Raw genomic sequence first — 21,100 nt, 5'->3', positions numbered from 1 at the left:
AGAGTAAGGGCTATTATCTTTTCTCCACTACGTCTCAGCAATTGCACCCACCTCCCACCAAGACTCACGCTGTAACATTCTCGCTATCGCATGCAACACTTCCCTCACTCACTGTCATCCCCTTCAAACTCCCACACTACTAACATTGTAGAGCCTCTGTGCTGCGTACTCACTCACTCACTCCTTACTCACCAACATTCCTGCACTTGCACGAGAACTAGCAGCTGTGTGACCCATTGTCATTTCTCTTAATGCCTCAATTTCTTTCATTCCAGGAGAAAACGGCCCATAGTAGGGCAGAAAGAGCTCGGACAGGCGACTGGGTGACATTCAGCTTCTCAGCCTTTGCCAGGAGGCAATCCTAATCCTGATCACCCACCCCAAGCAGCAAACTGATCATGTCCAAGATATTGGCTTGGTATCAGAGGCTGCCCTTGACTTTGTGAACAGGACCCCCTGCCTGAAGGGTATGTCCCTTGACTTGACTGAGGATTGCTGATAACCATGACAAGCTTCCTGGCTTTGAGTCTGTGCGAAATGGCAAGACAGAAGTACCATGACCTTAATGCTGTGGCTAAGGACAAAAAGCACAAAAAGATAAGGCAAATCAGGGATGCTGTGAGCATCCTGGTAGGCTTAAGGTGAGTGATTGCCAAGAAAGCATGCATGAGCTCTGAGATGTAGCCTGGTCCAATCCATGAGCTAAATGCCTTTCTCTACACACATTGTCCTTGCAGAACAATGTCCAATAATAGTAATTGGGACAAACCAAGGTGCAGCATGGCACTGCAGCAGCAGTTCAAGTGGATTGGAGATGTGCCACGATAATGCAGAGAGGCTGACAAATGTCCAATGCCAACATCCATGGTTGTGGGCTGTGTGCCCTGAGATAGAGCTCTGAAGATGGAAAGGGCAAGCTGGAATTGCCAGGTACCTGCTCAGACTTTCATGTCAGGAATTCTTAGTGTCCAATTGCTTTATGGCAGATTGTAAAATAGGAAGTTGCAAATTAATGAGGTGAGATCTGAAGTCAATGAAGTTGACAAAAAGCAACTATCACCATTAATAAGCATCTCACTGCTCCTTAGCAAGGATTTGTCTTGATTCACAGAACTCTATTGAAAAGTGTGACATGTTGCTCCCGACATCAAGGTAGGCCTCGCTGAGCTTCTCACATAATTCTCCAGATTTCTTGTCATAGCCCAGGTTGTTCAGACTCCTAAATGATTCTGCCCATTGTAACCAGCGCAAGACTTTACTTCACAGAAGGAAATAAGACATACATCAGCTCCTACAGGGCACCAGTTAGCTTAGCTGGCTACATGGCTGCAGCATTTGGTTCAGATTAAGGCCATCAGTACAATTCCCATCTGAGGAAAACTTAGAGCCTGCTTTGGATGTAGGTTTGCTCACTGAGCTGGAAGGTTCATTTCCAGACGTTTCGTCACCCTACTAGGTAACATCTTCAGTGGGCCCCAGGCGAAGCACTCCTGAAAATTCCTGCTTTCTATTTATATGTTTGGGTTTCTTTGGATTGTTGATGTCATTTCCTGTGGTGATGTTATTTCCTGTGGTGAAGTCACTTCCTGTTCCTTTTCTCAGGGGGTGGTAGATGGGGTCTAACTCGGTGTGTTTGTTGATAGAATTCTGGTTGGAATGCCATGCTTCTAGGAATTCTTGTGCGTTTCTTTGTTTGGCTTGTCCTAGGATGGATGTGTTGGCCCAGTCGAAATGGTGTCCTTCCTCATCCGTATGTGAGGATACCAGTGAGAAAGGGTCATATCTTTTTGTGGCTAGTTGGTGTTCACGTATCCTGGTGGCTAGTTTTGTCCAATGTAGTGTTTGTTACAGTCCTTTCATAGTATTTTGTAAATGACATTAGTTTTGCTTGTTGTCTGTATAGGGTCTTTCCAGTTCATTAGCTGCTGTTGTAGTGTGTTGGAGGGCTTGTGGATGACCATGATGCCAAGGGGTCTGAGTAGTCTGGCAATCATTTCCCATATATCTTTGATGTAGGGGAGAGTGGCTAGAGTTTCTGGATGCGTTTTGTCTGCATGTTTGGCTTTGTTGCTAAGAAAATCGGCAGACTGTGTTCATTGGGTACCCATTCTTCTTGAATACATGATATAGGAGATTTTCCTCTGCTCTGTGTAGTTCCTCTATGCTGCGGTGTGCGTTGGCTCATTGAAATAATGTTCTAATGCAGCTTCGTTTGTGGGTGTTGGATGATTGCTTATGTAGTTCAATATTTGGTCCGTATGTGTTGTTTTCCTGTAGACACTGGTTTGATGACAAAGGTGTCATTCATGTAGCGGACCCAAAGTTTGGGTTGGATGGTTGGCAGAGCTGTTTGTTCAAACCACTGCATTACTGCCTCTGCTAAGAACCCTGATATCAGCAAACCCATGGGTGTTCCGTTGGTTTGTCTGTAGGTTTTGTTGTTGAAGGTGAAGTGTCTGGTAATCCAACCCAAATCCATCCAGCCCAAACTTTGGGTCTACTATGTGGATGACACCTTTGTCATCACTAAATGAAACAAATTAGAGGAAACCTTCAAGACCATCAATAATACCCTCACTGGCATAAAATTCACTAAAGAGGAGGAAAACAACAACACACTGCCATTCCTAGATGTCACAGTAGAATGAACAGCCAATGGGGAACTTCAAGCCAGTGTCTACAGGAAAACAACACATACAGACCAAATATTGAACTACAGAAGCAATCATCCCGACACCCACAAATGAAGCTGGTCAGAACATTATTTCAACGAGCCAACACACACTGCAGCACAGAGGAATTACACAGAGCAGAGGAAAATCACCTATACCATGTTTTCAAAAAGAATGGGTACCCAATGAACACAGTCCGATTTCTCAGCAACAAACCCAAACGTACAGACAAAACACATCCAGAAACCCTAGTCACTCTCCTCTACATCAAAGACATATGGGAAATGACTGCCAGACTACTCAGACCCCTTGGCATCGTGGTAGCCCACAAACCCTCCAACACACTACAACAGCAGCTAATAAACTTGAAAGACCCTATACAGACAACAAACAAAACTAATGTCATTTACAAAATACCATGGAAGGACTGTAACAAACTGCATTGGACAAAACTAGCCACCAGGATACGTGAACACCAACTAGCCACAAAAAGACATGACCCTTTCTCACTAGTATCCTCACATACGGATGAGGAAGGACACCACTTTGACTGGGCCAACACATCCATCCTAGGACAAGCCAAACAAAGACAAGCATGAGAATTCCTAGAAGTATGGCATTCCAACCAGAACTCTATCAACAAACACATCGAGTTAGACCCCATCTGCCACCCCCTGAAAAAAGGAACAGGAAGAGACTTCACCACAGGAAATAACATCAACAATCCAAAGAAACCCAAACATATAAATAGAAAGCAGGAATTTTCAGCAGTGCTTCGCCTGAGGCCCATTGAAGATGTTACCTAGTAGGGTGACAAAATGTCTAGAAGTGAAACTTCCAGCTCAGTGAGCAAACCTACATCCAAAACCTCAATCTGAGCTACAAACCTTCTCAATACTCATTTAGAGCCTGCCTTCACACCCTGCTTCTGAGAGAGTAACAAACAATACTAAATGATCACTGATGGTAAAACACTGTTTGTGTGATTGGAGGCCAGTGTCCAGTGCTGAGGGATCGGTGCTGAGTCCCTTATTGTTCATGATATATATAAATGATGTAGATGAAGACATAGGGTGGGGTGGAGGTGATGATGAGCAAGTTTGCAGATGACATGAAGGTTGGCCAGGTGGTTGACAGGGAGGAAGAAGGTCTGAGGCTCAGGTTAAATCATCAGCAGATAGTGAACCAGGAATCTTCCTCTGAGCAAAGTACACATGAATGAGTGAAGATTTAGTTGCTCTGACCCTCTACTGCTACTTAATGTCATAATTCTTTCCTTAAATGTCCCATTTTTTTCAATCTGACTTACATGAGGTGTAAAGTTCAAGTAAACTCATCTCTGATTCAGATCCATGAGAATATTTTTTTAAATGCAGCTACCTAAGCAGACTATCAATAAAGTATACCTCTCATTTATATTGGAGAGTGAAAGATTAATATCAATATTTATGGTATAGGTTTACTCTTAATTATTTATGACTTAATGAAATACCATCCTTATAATTCACTCCTGGTCACCTTTCATAATATAAAACAGCAAACAGCTGTAGAGAGAATTGTTGGTTTCAATAAATAGCATTAATTCCTAAAATTAAAGTTGCGATAGAGCAACATTTTCTATCTGTTTCTATCAAAATAAATCCATCATTTTACATTTAAAAGTACTGAAAAAGCATGTTTCAGATAAGATAATGTAATACAGCATATAAGTCACAAAGTTCCAGTTCCAATGCTTCTCCCATATGTAATTAGCTGGACTCAGCTGTACAGCAGATGTTGTGCCAGAGAATTAGACTCATGACAGGTGAAGTAGGTAAATGGAAGATGTGCCTCAAGTGGTTTCAACACTCTCTAACTGCTTCTCTCCACTAAAATGTTATATATGTAAATTCTGATTTTGGTGGTCTTCCCCCAATTCCACACCTCTCCACAGCTTACTGGTCAAGGTCTTAAACAAAGAATAGCTACTTAGTCAAGAAACTACCTCAGCAGGATTCACAGCCTTAAGAAGCGATCAATGGAGGAAAAACAAATATGGACTCTGAAATTTATCAATACTTCATTGTTATACATGGATTCAATGTAACAAACAAAGCAAAATCGGTGCATAAGTTATTTGTATTCTACCCATCCTTGTCATAATGTGTATTATACATAGTTAGAATTTGACAGAATTGAATATTGATTTTTTACTAACTAAGCTCCATTATTCAGACTTGGGCTATAAAACCATAGCCACTATTCATTCTTCTTAGTTTTGTGTTTAGCCACATTCCCAATTTCAAGCTTTCTGATGTGAACTCTTTATTTCTTTCTGGGGACCTTGGAAAATCTGAAGTTCCAGGCTTGGATGGCTTCAGCCCATTAAACACCAATTAAATCCTTCTGATTTATCTGGCTATACCCAATATTTAGTATTAAAGGAATACTGTCATCCTATGTTTTTTACTGAGCTTGTATATGTCAATGTGTAATGTGTAATGAGAATGTTAATGAAACACAATGTAAATGTGTCACTGTTTACATCTTGCTCAAGCTTGGACCCTAAATCCTCCATTATAGCATCTAGCTGCCTCCCAATTGATTCCATCCACATGTTTCTCCTAATTGATTCCATCCACATTTTTTTCATCCACATGTTTCTATTGAAAGTCCATTTTGTATGTTAAATAATCACAAATTAACCACAAAGTGAATTTTATGATATCCCATTCTTTTATCTGGTCAAGTCAATAGATGGAACTTTCCCCTCCTTGGCATGGCAGGACAAATTGTGAGAAAGGTGAAAAAAAAAGTCAGAATGAAAAAAATCAGAATCTCAATGTTGAGAAAATCTTTTCCAATTTTCCCCCCTTAAGCCTTAAATGGTGACATCTTGCTATTGAGTGGCGACTAGTTTAATTCCATGCATTTGCATCTCATTAAAGCCTCAAATCATTTTATTTGCATGCCACTTCCAGTTTACTTCACTTTCCCAAGAAAGCAGATCGTAAAACGTGCAGATATCTGGCAGCTGCACCACACCGAGTGCTTGTCCTTGCTATTGTCCAACTGCTTCCTCAAAACAATGGCCACTATCTTCCTTGACCTTTTATCCACGCAAGTCAACAGCTGCAAATAACCAGCCTCATCATAACACCATGCCTGCCCTTCCACATCATTTCACCTCTTCAGCATTTTACTTTGGAGCTCATGCCCACCCCCACCCCCCCACCCAGCTTCCCCACTAAGGTTTGCATACTTTAGCCAGGTTTCTTTGCATGCAGGGACAGACACTCAAATCATGTATCTGCATAGGAGCATCTAATGGCTCTTAACTTGCTTTCTTAGCATGCAGTCACTTTACACTTACTTGAACACAGTCAGCTTCTGTCTCCAAAGTAAGTCAGTCATTGGCCAACAGCTGAAAATGTTACATTTAACAAGAGTCACTGCTTATTACACATTATAATGGTTTACAAACCCTTCTCTCAGGAAAATCATCATCATCCTCCTCAATAACTTCCCTCTCTGAAAGGATCGTATCTCCAGTAATGTCGTCAGTTTCCTAAAACATAATAAGAAAGCATAGAATAAAACAAGTGTTCTTAGCAAATTCCCACATAATAGGCTTGCCAGTAAAAGTTATTTAATGCTATCAATTTATACGATAGATTATGTGAAGGATTTTGAATTAACATTTAATCCAGATAAATTCAGGTAAGCAAAACCAACAGAATATTTTGTCAGTCTTTAAATTTAATTGCTGAAAATGTGTTGCTGGAAAAGCGCAGCAGGTCAGGCAGCATCCAAGGAGCAGGAGAATCAACATTTCGGGCATGAGCCCTTCTTCAGGAATAACCCCTGAAGAAGGGTTCATGCCCGAAACGTCGATTCTCCTGCTCCTTGGATGCTGCCTGACCTGCTGCGCTTTTCCAGCAACACATTTTCAGCTCTGATCTCCAGCATCTGCAGTCCTCACTTTCTCCTTTAAATTTAATTGATCATGTTAGCAAATGAGTTTATAAATGCAAATTTTTACTACTATGCTGAATTATTTTTGGAACTAGTAGTCAATTTATTCCTCATACAAGTCATCAGATACAGATTGATGCAACTTCCTCTATAACACCCAAAAATTGTTTCAAACTATGCACCAGTCATCTACATTTCCCACATAAGCCTTCCTTGGGTTTTAATGAATAAAACTAGCCTAATAACACTGCAATAAATTTATGAACTGCAAAACACATTACTTTTGTTGCTTATTGTTTGCAAAATGTGGAAACTTTCTTGCTCTTCAATCCAAACTGACAGAATCAGAAATTCAAAATGTTAAAATTTGAGAGCATAGATTTGTATCCAATGAGTTTAAAAATCATTAAATAAACAGCAGCTTACATTTAGAAATCAGTTTCAGAACACAAAGTTCCAAGGCACTTTGCAGGAGCATTATCAAACAAAATGTGACACTAAACTAATGAAGGAGAGTCATCCAGCACGGAAACAGACCTTTCAGTCTAACTTGTTCATGCCGACTAGACATCCTAAATAAATCTAGTCCCATTTCCCAGCTTTAGGCCCATATCCCTCTAAGTCCTTCCTATTCATAAACCCATTCAGATGCTTTTTAAATGTTGGAATTGTACCAGCCTTCACCACTTCCTCTGGAAGCTTATTTCATCACACATCACCTTGTGTGTGAAAAAGTTGCCCTTTAGATTCTTTTTATATCTTACCCCTCTCACCTTAAATCTATACCCTATAGTTTTTGACTCCCTCACCCCAAGGAAAAGAACTTGGCTATTCCCTCATGATTTCATTAACCTCTATAAGGTCACAAGTTACCAAAACTTTGTGAATCATGAATGCTGTAAAAGGAGGAGTGGCATGGAGAAGTTAAAACATGTAATCCTAAAGTTTAGGGGCAAGCCATTGATGCCAGTGGTGCAGTGATTAAATCAAAGATGTGCAAAAGCTCAAAATTTGGCTCAATGTCAAGAAGGCTTGTGGGACTAGATACACTCGTGAGTAAAGAGGGAACTGCAAATAATTATGAGAAATGTAAAATAGCTAAACCAGGATAATGCATCAAAAGAAATTGCCGCAAGTTGGATAGGAGTAGCAATGTTTTATGTAAATTCAAGTTGATGAAGAGTGAATCTAAATAGAGGAAATTACAAAGATATAAGGTGAAAGCTAGCTATGATAAATTAGGGAGCGTTACTTAAAAGGGATGACAGTAGATAGGCAATGGCAAACATTTAAAGAGTGCATAGAGGAAATGCAACAATTGTTTATTCCTGTCTGGCACAAAACTTAAATGGGAAAGGTAGCTCAGCCCTTGGTAACAAAGGAAATTAAGGATAGCAATAGACCCTTGGAAGGGGCATATTAATCAACCAAAAAGAGCAGCTGACCTGAGGATTGGGAGACATTCAGACTTCAACAAAGGAGGACAAAGGAATTGATTAAAGGGGGAAAAATAGAGTATGAGAGAAAGTTTTCATTTTTCAATGTCTCTGCTGACCTCCAGATTCAGCCCCATTACCAGTTCAAATCATACCAGCAAGTAATGTTCAGGAAATATAACTATCAGGCAAAGACCATCTTCATCAAGACAGAAAATAATTACAGCCTTTGACATTCCATGGAATTATCATCACTGCATCCCTCACTATCAATATCCTGGGATTACAGCTGACCAGAAATTAAACTTGACCGCCCATATAAATACTGTGTCCAAATTTATAGGCTATGAATTCTGCAGCGAGTATCCTTGCACCCCAAATAAAATATGTCACAACCCCTTTCTCAGGATAATTCAGGATGGGTATTAAGTGCTGGACTAATCTGCAATACCCACATCCCATGAATGAATTTTAAACAAAAAAAACTCACTCTTCCTGATCCCAAGCCTCCAATTTTGACGGTATTAGGCAAGGACTTTCGAAAGCTGATTGGAGGCAGATGTTCACAGGTAAAGGGACGGCTGGAAAATAGGAAGCCTTCAGAAATGAGATAACAAGAATCCAGAGATAGTATATTCCTGTCGGGGTGAAAGGGAAGGCTGGTAGTTTTAGGGAATGCTGGATGACTAAAGAAATTGAGAGTTTGGTTAAGAAAAAGAAGGAAGCATATGTAAGGTATAGACAGGATAGATCAAGTGAATCCTTAGAAGAGTATAAAGGAAGTAGGAGTATACTTAAGAGGGAAATCAGGAGGGCAAAACGGGGACATGAGATAGTGTTGGCAAATGGAATTAAGGAGAATCCAAAGGGTTTTTACAAATATGTTAAGTGCAAAAGGGTAGCTAGGGAGAGAATAGGGCCCCTCAAAGACCAGCAAGGCGGCCTTTGTGTGGAGCCACAGAAAATGGCGGGGGGGATGCTAAATGAATATCTTGCATCAGTATTTACTGTAGAAAAGGATATGGAAGATATAGACTGTCAGGAAATAGATGGCGACATCTTGCAAAATGCCCAGATTACAGAGGAGGAAGTCCTGGGTATCTTGAAACAGTTAAAGGTGGATAAATCCCCAGGACCTGATCAGGTGTACCAGAGAACTCTGTGATTGCTGGGCCTCTTGCTGAGATATTTGTATCATCGATAGTCACAGGTGAGGTGCCGGAAGACTGGAGGTTGGCAAACGTGGTGCCACTGTTTAAGAAGGGTGGTAAGGACAAGCCAGGGAAATATAGACTGATGAGCCTGATCACAGTGGTGGGCACGTTGTTGAAGGGAATCCTGAGGGACAGGATGTACATGTATTTGGAAAGGCAAGGACTGATTATGGATAATCAACATGGCTTTGTGTGTGGGAAATCATGTCTCACAAACTTGATTGAGATTTTTGAAGAAGTAACAAAGAAGATTGATGAGGGCAGAGCAGTAGATGTGATCTATATGGACTTCAGTAAGGCATTCGACAAGGTTCCCCATGGGAGACTGATTAGCAAGGTTAGATCTCATGGAATACAGGGAGAACTAGCCATTTGGATACAGAACTGGCTCAAAGATAGAAGACAGAGGGTGTTGGTGGAGGGTTGTTTTTCAGACTGGAGGCCTGTGACCAGTGGAGTGCCACAAGGATCGGTGCTGGGTCCACTACTTTTTGTCATTTACATAAATGATTTGGATGTGAGCATAAGGGGTACAGTTAGTAAGTTTGCAGATGACACCAAAATTGGAGGTGTTGTGGACAGTGAAGAGGGTTGCCTCCGATTACAACAGGATCTGGACCAGATGGGCCAATGGGCTGAGAAGTGGCAGATGGAGTTTAATTCAGATAAATGTGAGGTTCTGCATTTTGGGAAAACAAATCTTCACAGGACTTGTGCACTTAATGGTAAGGACCTAGGGAGTGTTTGCTGAACAAAGAGACCTTGGTTCATAGCTCCTTGAAAGTGGAATCGCAGATAGATAGGATAGTGAAGATGATGTTTGGTATGCTTTCTTTTATTGGTCAGAGTATTGAGTACAGGAATTGGGAGGTCTTGTTGCGGCTGTACAGAACATTGGTTAGGCCACTGTTGGGATATTGCATGCAATATCGATCTCCTTCCTATCGGAAAGATGTTGTGAAACTTGAAAGGGTTCAGAAAAGATTTACAAAGATGTTGCCAGGGTTGGAGGATCTGAGCTACAGGGAGAGGCTGAACAGGCTGGGGCTGTTTGCCCTGGAGCATCGGAGGCTGAGGGGTGACCTTATAGAGGTTTACAAAATTATGAGGGGCATGGATAGGATAAATAGGCAAAGTCTTTTCCCTGGGGCGGGGAGTCCAGAACTCGAGGGCATAGGTTTAGGGTGAGGGGGAAAAGATATAAAAGAGACCTAAGGGGCAATTTTTTCACACAGAGGGTGGTACGTGTATGGAATGAGCTGCCAGAGGATGTGGTGGAGGCTGGTACAATTGCAACATTCAAGAGGCATTTGGATGGGTATATGAATAGGAAGGGTTTGGAGGGATATGGACCGGGTGCTGGCAGGTGGGACTAGATTGGGTTGGGATATCTGGTCAGCATGATCAGGTTGGACTGAAGGGTCTGTTTCCATGCTGTACATCTCTATGACTCTATGTCATTTCATGTTCCCTCCCTATTGCCATAGAGTTTAACAAGGAAAATTATTGACCTCTGTCACAACTACTCAATGCCTAATGAGTGCATGCCAATTTTAAACAAACATGAACTAGATATAGCAACATTCCTGTATACCACTAACATTACCTTAAAGGGAGGATGTTAGTTTAAAAAAGTTTTACGTATTGAGTAATCATGCCATGCAAACATTTTACAAGTACAAGCCCAACACACAACTAACTTTATCTCTGTATCTCAGCCAAAGGAAACTGAAAGGAAAAAACTCAAAATTACAGATCCACCTAATTCAGTCACCCCAAACACCATGTTTCCCCCTTTTGCAGCCTGTATAAAATTGTCCTCATCAATTCAAATCACATTGTGGTAAGTCATAACATTGAATTCAATAAGTAATGAGTTTAACATTGTGAACCAGTGAATTTTTATAATCAGGCAATGTTTTTCAGAAAATATATTCTTTACATAATTTGTTTACATCCGATTTTAACTCCATCGTACAAGTAATTGCTACTGGAATGCTCAGCATACTGGGAGCAATAGGCCAATATTATAGAAAAGTGGATCTGTCAGGATGAATTAATATTCTGAAGTTTTTCTTGGTTATATGTGGTGGTCACGGCATGCTGATTGAGAACATGCCTGGAGATGACTAAATTAATTGGTTTGAATTATGATACATCTGAGGAAAGAGTGGCACTGGGCCAAATGATATTTTTCAATTTCACATTTTAAGTTAAGAGTGTTTCAACATTCACATCAGGAGCAAGAATTGGAATAAGAGCACTGGTGCAATTACCTTTCACCCTCTCTGATGTGTTGTGCTATTCACAACTTGGGCCCAAATTCATCAACTTTGAGTCAAAGTTTCTTGAGTAGTCAACACTTACTGTAGATGTAGTTGCTATTAATCGCACTGGCATCCACAAGCTCCCACATAAATTGTGCACAACTCGAGACACCACACATTAGGAAGGCAGTACAGAGGTGATTTACCAGGGAGATAACAGTTATGTGTTGAAATTGGAGAAGTTATTCTCTTTAGAACAGAAAAGTAGGGAGACCTAATAGAGATATTCAAAATCCAAGGTTTTAATTGAAAAAAAAGAGACATGCCGTATAAATTGTTGTTCCCTTTAAAATTGAAGATTCTTGCAATTGTATCCTGATGAGTGAAAAATTAATAGCTTCAATGACATGCTTTCCTGTTTTCAGCAATTCTCAAGTTCTGTACAACCAAGCCACTGTTTGTATTCAAAATTATGAAGGACTTCAGAAAAGCAAATAGAGAGAATTTGTTTCTTCTAGCAAGTAGATAGCTAATCAGATTTAAAACAATTTGTAAAAGGAGTAGAGGGAAAGGAGAATATTTTCACACAGAGCTGTTAAAATAAGGATTGCACTACACGAAAGAATGTTGGAAAAAATTTCACAGGAACTTCAAAAAGTCAATCAGATATGTATTTGGAGAAGACAAAGTTGCAAATCTATAGAGAAAAAGGTAGATATGCAGCTGAATGGCTTTCTTCTGTGCTGTCCAAAATCACGACTATATATATTTTTTTTAAAAAGAGGAAGAAAGACCATCACTTCTTGCTGCTTTGTGTGACCATAGTAACTCTCCCAGAGCTACAAATTTACAAGTAGTTACCAAATTATAAAAACAGGCTATGTGTAAACAAAAGTCATCTAGTATTCTGAATAGTTCTGCAACATGCTTGTATTCACAACCAAACTGGGGAGAGTGCCTGTCCCAGGACCTTCCACAAACTGGAAGATTATGGATTTCCAGTTGCATTTTGACAGGACCTTTGCTGAAAGTAAACTCTTCTCCGTCTTCAAAGCTTTGGAAGCATTTGGGACTTCCAATGTTACTTTTCAGCAATTGTAAGAACACTTTCAATATTAGGCATCAAGAGGACAGCCAGGTATACCAGAAATGTGAAAATGATCAATGCCAGTACTCACTCACTTTGCAGCATAACACTAAGCCTGACACTTTATATTTGCAAACACAGTTACAGCCTTTCAGAAATCCATTCTTCAAGATTTACAAAGAAAAATATCTATCTCATCCACTCAATCCAAGAAGTAGCAATCTGCTTGAGTTTTGAAGAGTAAGAACTGATTTGATTTAAACGTATAGTAGCTTCTCCACAACTAACCTTGTCAAGCCCCCTAAGGATCTTAAATGTTTGAATGTTTCCCTCTCATTCTTCTGAACTTCAATGAATACAGGCCTGACCTATTCAAACTTTCCTCATATTAAAAGTCCCCTCATGCACTGTCTCCAATATGAGCATACATCTTCCCTTAGACAAGGCCAAAAACTGTTCAGTTTTCTAGGTAAGATCTGACTGGTACCTTGTATAGTTTTAGAAAAACTTATCTTTTTCATATGTACTTTTTCATTTTATGTCTATGAAATAAAGGCCAACATTTCGCTTCCCTATTACTTGCTAACTTGTATGCTAGCTTCTGTGATTTTTTTGTAATGCTCAAGGATCCCCAAATTCCTGGGTACTGTAGCTTTCTGCAATCTCATGTAAACAATAGTCAGTTTCCCTATTCTTCTTGCCAAAGTGCATAACCTCAATTTTCCCACATTACGTTCCATCTGCCAAGTTTCTGCCTATTCATTTAACCTGACTGTATCCCTCTGCAGGCTCTGTGTCATCCTCACCACTTGCCTTCATACCTATTTTTAAGTCATCTTCAAACTTGGCAATAGTACATTCGCTCTGAAGTCATATGTAGCAAATAGTTATGGACCCCTGAGCACTGATCCCTGTGGCACTCCAGTGGTTGCAAGTTTCCATCTTGAAAATGCCCTCTTTTTCCCAATTCTATGTCTTTCATTATTTAGTCAATGCTCTATTCATACTAATAATATGCATTCTGGGCTCTAATTTATTAAGTAGCCTTACATGTGATACCTTATTGAATATCTTCTGGAAATCCAAAGCAAAAATCTATTGATTCCCCTTTATCCTGCTTGTTTCCTCTTCAAAAAATTCAACTAAATTTGTCATGCATGATTTCCCCTTCATGAAGCCATGGTGACTCAACTTGGATATATATTTTTGAATGCTCTGCTATTACATACTTTATAATAGAGTGTAACATTTTCTCAATGACAAATGTTAAACTAACTTCCCTATTGTTAACTGTTTTATGTCTCCCTCCCCTTCTGATTAAAGGTGTAACATTGACAGTTTCCCAATTCTCTGGACTTTTCCAGAATCTACTGTTTGATTAGTTATTGTATTTTTTTCTTCGCCTCATTTTGCCTCTTGACTATTTAATATTTTTGGAATGCTAAAGGTATTTTCTACCATGATCACTGATACAAAGTATTTATTCAAGGTCTCTGCCATTTCATTATTCTCCATTATTATTTCCCCAGGTTCACTCTGCTGGTGCTGATATTCACTTTGGCCTCGCTCTTCCTTTTTATAATTTTAAAGAATATCTTAATGATCTTTATATATTATATGTTAGTTTATCCTCAGAGCTTATTTTCTCCCTTTTGTTTTTAGTCACCTTTTCTTGGTTTTTCAAATGTTCCTTGTTCTCTGTCTTACTTCTAATCTTTTCCAATTATATGTTTATTCTTTCAATTTGAGATTATATTTAACTTTCTTGATTAACCATGGTTGGTTTTTAGAATCCTTTTTCCTCACTGATCTATACCTTTGTTGGAGTGACATACTATTTTCTTAAACATCTACAATTTCTCATCAACTGTCTTTTCTGCTTACTTCTTTTACAAGTTCACTCCAGCCAACTCTGCCCTCATTCCATTTAATTATCTTTATATTAATTTAATCAGTCACTGGACATAGGCATTTCTGGCTAGGCCAGCACTTCGTGCCCATCTCTAGTTGACCTGGTGAAGATTATAATGAACTGTCTTCTTGAACCGCTGCTGTCCACGTGCTATAGGTACACCGACAATGCTCTTAGAGAGGGAATTCCAGGATTTTGACCCAGTGAGAGTGAAAGAAAGGCAATACATTTCTAAGTCAAGACTAGAGTGGTGCTAGAAAAATACAGCAGGTCAGGCAGCATTTGAGGAGCAAGAAAATTGACGTTTCAGGCAAAAGCCCTTCATCAGGCTTGACTCTAATCTCCAGCATCTGCAGTACCCATTTCTGCCTAATACATTTCAAAGTCAGGCTGAGAGTGGCTAGGGGGCACCTTGTAGGTGGCAGCATTGCTAAGCATCTGCTGTCATTTCCCTTGCAGAAGTGGTCGAGGGTTTGGAAATGCTGTACAAAGATTTTTATCAAATTTCTGCAGTGCATCTTATAGATAGCACACACTGCTACTACAGAGCATCGATGATGAAATGACTGAATATTTGTGCATGTGGCGCTAATCAAGTGGGCTGCTTTGTCCCGAATTGTGTCAAGTTTCTTGAGTGTTTTTGGAGCTGTACTCATCCAGGCAAGTAGGGAGTATTCCATCACACCCCTGACTTGTGCCTTGTAAGTGGTATACAGGCTCTGGAGAGTCAAGAGGTGAGTTACTTGCTGCAGTATTCCTAGCTTCTGACCTGCTCTTGTAGCCACTGTATTAACATGGTGTGTCCATTTGGGTTTCTGGTCAAAGGTAGCCCAGGGTGTATTTTTAGTGGGGATCCTACTGTCATGCAAATAAAAGTTTTCCCATTCATTTTTGTGCCCAATGTTTTACATTCATTCCTGTTCTACAAGACAAAATCTTAATTTTTTAATTGGCCCTTTGAAGCCAGGTGTACTTTCACAAGCAGAAGGTTACTGCTGATCATAAATCAAACACATTATGAATTTGTGACCCTATTATTAATCTCCCCTATTGCATCAATATGATTCTTGCTTACCTTATCGATTTTTTCATATTTGTGGAAGATTTTGTCTCCAACCAGTTCTTCTTCATTTTCCTCATCGTGGTAATTTAAGGGTAGGCTGTCAAAGTCAACCACCTTCACAAAACCATCGGAGTCACTTTTAGCCTCCTGAAATATTGCACAACATTCCAAAAAAATTAGAAATGAATCACATTTATTACTTGTGATATCAATGCAGATGTATCATCAATAATTAAAAAGACGGTAAAAAGTACTATCAGATCCTTGCAAGCTAAACCCAAACGCAAAGAGGATCTATCTTGTGAAAAATAGAAAACAGCAAAGTTTTAAAAAATAAATAAGCATAATCTTAAATGTTTAATAGGATAAAGTCATTTGATTTCCTCCATTGTGCTTTGGATAGCTTTCCTAGGCTACACAATGAACAGGCATATGGACAAGCTACTCCTGATCACCCAGTCTGGTTTTAGTATTGAGTAGTGTTTGTTCTTTCCCCTTGAGAAAGTCTACACTCAACATCTTTCCTTAGTAACACATATAAGATTGAGATTGAGTAGCATGGAGACTCTCCATTGCATTCAATTGCCTCACATACAATGTCCTGTCACAATTGTTTGTGCATTTGCACAGGGGAATGAAAATCAATTAAAATGAATTTTTGGCTGGTATTTGTGTTTCGCATTCTGTATCCTCAAAACAATAACATTTTAAATAGAGGTATTTAGTGCCATAATGTGCCCGAGGGAAAAGAACCCAGAAATAATCTCTAGGAGAGCAATATACACAAAACTATAAAGGTGACCCCAAGTTTCAAGCTGAACATAACTTTTTTTAAAATTTATTCAGGGGATGTAATGTTCTATGTTTTATATGTGAGCTTTATTGGCAAGACTTATTGCCTGAGCCAAATTGCCCTTCTGAAGATGGTGATGAACTATCTTTTTGAACTGGTGCAATCTTAGTGGTGAGATTACTGAACTACAGCAAATCAAAAGAACTAAATGTCCAAAACTTTATATCTCCTCTTCAGAATCTGTTTGAAGAGAGGAATGAATTATACCCTCCATTTGTAAGGAACAGGATTTCAGTCTATAGTCTCGATGGTGAAATCCCCATAAATGTTAAAGTAGATTATAGTAATTTATTCAATTACTTTGACCTGACATTAGTGACTAATATTGACAAATTTGGGCTGTAAATTCAGGTAGGCAGGTGAGCACATCATACATACATGATAACACCATGGCAACTTGCATTTTTAAAATAGATTATCACTTATTGAAAAACTCTCCAGATATGTCTTACAAGGTGTCTCATTAAGACCAAAGTTAAACTACATTGTAATTACATCTCAGTTTTCTGAGATGCAGATTGCCAATGCAAACTGCTCAAACTTCATAGAATCATACAGTACAAGCAGAAGCAATTTGACCATCATATATGTCAAGGAAAGTTAAATGAAAATGATATTCAATTGTCCCATTCTATTGCTCTCTTTCCTCGTTGTGCTCCAAATTTGTCCACAAATATTTATCCAATTCGCTTTTAATAATTACTATTGAATCTCCTTCCATCACCTTTTCAGATGCCACATAATAATTCATGGCATTTTAAAAATGCTCATCTCCTCTCTGACTATGTTAAGTTACCTTAATGTGTGCTAACTTACTCGCCTATCAGTGGGAATGGATTCTCCTGGCTTACTCATATCAAAACCATTCAGAATGTGAACTATATTAAATCTTACTTTATATTCTCACTGTATGAATACAAGCCCAAATTCTCTTGTCTCTCTCTGATTAACTGAAGTCCAACAACGCTACCACCATTCTATTAAATTTCCAGATTATTATTTCTACATTCCAAGTTTTGTGTCATCTGCATTCTTTAAAATTATGCCCTGTATACACAATTCCAGACCATACATGTAAAAGGATTGTAGTTCTACTTCCAAATCCTCTGTAGACACCACTCTGTAGTTTCTTCTAACTGATAAATAGCTGTTCAGTACTACTTTCTGCTTTGTCCCTAGCCAGCTCACTCAAGATGTTTATTACACCACTTCAAAATTGAAAAGGCACTTTTATCTAATCCACTGAGCACCTTTCCAGTATTGTTTGTGACAGTAAGTCGACTTTTAAAATTAGACTTTCTGGTTGGGCTGAAGGGCCTATTTCCACACTGTAAGGAAAATCATTGAGCCAGGTATTCTACTGCTCACATAACACTGAGCTTCAATCACCCTCACTGAGATTAGTTTGTTTCTCATAACTATTGATGGGGAACAGTGGCTGATAGTGGTGGTAGGGCAGCCCCAGCTCCTTTGTGATGTCATTAAGAAGCTGCTGTGACACTGGGGCAGCTACTACGAGGTCACGAAATGGATTTTGTCGTCAACAGTTTAGATTTAACTGAAAAATGACCACTTGTGTTGCACTCAAGGTGGTAGGCTTGAGGTAACAAACGATTTCAACAGAGCTGATAACCAACTAGAGGTGCCCTCTCAATGGAAATGATGCCCTCCTTCCCTATATCTGTAAAACAAAACAAAAAAGAATAAGTCAGTAGTATTTAAATTAAATCAAAATATACTTAACATCAAAACAGTGTTACACTAAGAGAATCTAGCAATCCTTGCAAACATTACCTATGACTATCCAAACCAATAACTGTTGTTCCTGGTTTCAAAAGTTTTGTTTAATTTCAAGAAGTTTACTTCCAACATTAGCAGTAGTATTTATATTAAAGAGAGTCAGTCACTCCCTCTTTTAAGTGTTATCTAAGTCACTCTGCTAGATGCTGAACTCTTTCATTGTAATTGTAGTGGTCATTTTACTCCTGAGAGCATTGTTGCTTTCTATTTATGCCCTCAGGGTAGGAAGGATGTAGTTATATACAAAACATGGTATTCCACTGAGTAGATATCACAACCCTAATGCTTCATCTTCGTTACACACCTCATGATTTGGAGATGCCAGTGTTGGACTGGGGTGTACAAAGTTAACAATCACACAACAACAGGTTTATTTGGAAGCACTAGCTTTCAGAATGTAGGTGGTCCCACAACCACCTGACCAAGGAGCAGCACTCTGAAAGCTAGTGCTTCCAAATAAACCTGTTGGACTATAACCTGTTGTTGTGTGATTTTTAACTTTACCCATACCTCACGCCGACAATTCAATATTCTTGAACTTTGCAGTGTTCTGTTTACAATATTCGTAATACATCTATTTCACAAAAACGCAAAGTTGAGAAACCTCCCCAACTCACCTACTTCAGTCCTGTCGTCTTCTCCGTGTTCATCAGGGAAATCTTTACTTCCAGCTGGCCCCTCACTTACCAAGGCTGCAGGAGCGGCTGTGGCGAAGGGCAGGAAGAGAAACAGAGCCAAATACAGCATCATTTCTCGTTCAGCCAAAGAGGTACCCGAGTGTCTGTTTCCTTTAACACTTGGCGTAGTTTTTCTCCTGGTTTGAATGATGCGCCTTGGTCTGGGTTCCAGAATCAGAGGCTGCTGCTGCTCGCTTCCCCTTCCATCCAGAGCAGCCCTTGACGTGACAGAGGAGGGACTCAACAGGTCTCCTAGCAACAACCAGACACACAAATGGAGCAAACAGCAAATCACTTCAAAGGCTCATTGATGGGACTTGCCTACGTCCTGTGACCCGACCTGTCGTCAAATATATTTTGTTTTAGTATATGGAAATATTGGTTGTAGTGTAAAGGTATTATGAGCGAATATTAATCGATGCATTCAGGTGTTGGACATTAGAGAATGGAGACCAAGTGAAAAAAGAACCGCTGATAATTGGACCAGAATTCATGGACGTAATTCAATTCTTTATTTTAAAGTCCTACATTGTGCGTTTGTAATTTTGATAAAACTGGCTGTTGTGAAGTGGAGTTGACACTAAGATTGAGGAGATCAGAAACTGAACTGATGGCACTGCAATTGGTGGCAGCGCGTACCTACAGCACAGCTTTCCACAAGCAGTTCCCATTTATGTGTATAACCGATATATGATGGAAAATAATTATGTCGATGGTATTATTCTTGCAAGGTTCTCGAGGATCTTTAAAGCATTAATTGCAAGATTCAAGGGCATTTATCTCAAAAGTTGACCCAGATGCAAAAATTGTATGAGAGAGACCTGGCCTGCTGGGAGACTCTCCCTTTGTAAGATTGGCTCAAGGTGAGAGTATTATTGAAGGTTTAACTGACATTCTATAAAGTGGTGAAGGAAATATAAAAGTTACATTTCCATTTCATTTTCTGGCATATACTTACATGCTTTAATCCACTTTCTTGATTACTTTAACTTCAATCTGTGGTCTAGGAGTAATATAACCTGTGGTCTAAGAGTAATATAATCTGTGGTCTAGGGTAATACAATTTGTGGTCTAGGTGTAATATAATCTGTGGTCTACTGGAATATAACCTGTGGCCAAGGTGTAATATAATCTGTGTTCCAGGAGTAATACAATCTGTGACCCATTTGTAATATATTCTGTGGTCTAGGTGGAATGTAATCTGTGGTCTAGGAGTCATATAACCTGTGGTCAAGGTGTAATATAATCAGTGGTTAAGGTGTAATATAGTCTGTGGTCTAGGTGTAATATAACCTGTCGTCAAACTGTAATATAATCTGTGGTCAAGGTGTAATATAATCTGTGTTCCAGGAGTAATACAATCTGTGACCCATTTGTAATATATTTTGTGGTCTAGGTGGAATGTAATCTGTGGTCTAGGAGTCATATAACCTGTGGTCAAGGTATAACATAATCTGTGGTTTAGGTGCAATATAATCTGTGGTCTAGGTGTAATATAATGTGTCGTCTCGGTGTAATATAGCCTGTGGTCAAGGTGTAATACAATCTGTGGTCTTGGTGTAATACAATCTGTGGTCTTGGTGTAATACAATCTGTGGTCAAGGTGAAATGTAATCTGGGGTCTAGGATTAATATAACCTATGGTTGAGGAGTAATAAAATCTGTGGTCTAGGTGTAATATAATCTATGGTCTAGGAGTAACACAATCTGTGGTCAAGGTGTAATACAATCTGTGGTCTAGGAGCAATATAATCTGTGGTCTAGGAGTAATATAATCTGTGGTCTAGCTGTAATATGATATGTGGTCGAGGTGTAATATAATCTGTAGTCGAGGTGTAATACAATCTGGGGTCTAGGTGTAATATAACCTATGGTCAAGGTGTAATATAATCTGTGGTCTAGGAGTAATATACTCTGTGGTCTAGGAGTAATATAATCTATGGTCGATGAGTAATACAATCTGTGGTATAGGTGTAATATAATCTGCGGTCTATGTGTAATATAATCTGTGGTCAAGGTGGAATACAATCTGTTGTCTAGGAGTAATATAATCTGTGGTCTAGGAGTAATATAATCTGTTGTCGAGGTGTAATATAATCTGTGGTCGAGGTGTAATATAATCTGTGGTCTAGGTGTAAATTACCTGTGGTCAAGGTGAAATATAA

At 39.3% G+C, this 21,100-nt stretch overlaps 1 protein-coding gene across 3 annotated transcripts in view; it reads right to left on the bottom strand.

The window, feature by feature from the left end:
- The window catches only part of LOC140489439 (uncharacterized), a 107,321-nt gene that overhangs the window by 57,721 nt on the left and 28,500 nt on the right, over window positions 1-21,100 (bottom strand). For 2 of the 3 annotated variants that reach the window (XM_072589002.1, XM_072589003.1), the window contains exons 2-5: window positions 18,876-19,187; window positions 18,096-18,139; window positions 15,618-15,752; window positions 6,136-6,219 (exon numbers count right to left, since the gene is read on the bottom strand). In XM_072589002.1, coding sequence (XP_072445103.1) covers window positions 6,136-6,219; window positions 15,618-15,752; window positions 18,096-18,139; window positions 18,876-19,187 — 575 coding nt within the window. The remainder of the gene's footprint in view (window positions 1-6,135; window positions 6,220-15,617; window positions 15,753-18,095; window positions 18,140-18,875; window positions 19,188-21,100) is intronic. The other variant, XM_072589004.1, reaches the window with a different exon arrangement.

This window comes from Chiloscyllium punctatum, chromosome 18, assembly GCF_047496795.1.
Source record: "Chiloscyllium punctatum isolate Juve2018m chromosome 18, sChiPun1.3, whole genome shotgun sequence".
Taxonomy (NCBI): Eukaryota; Metazoa; Chordata; class Chondrichthyes; order Orectolobiformes; family Hemiscylliidae; genus Chiloscyllium; species Chiloscyllium punctatum.
Note: the sequence above shows the minus strand (reverse complement) of the source record. Positions and strands in the feature narration are given on the sequence as shown.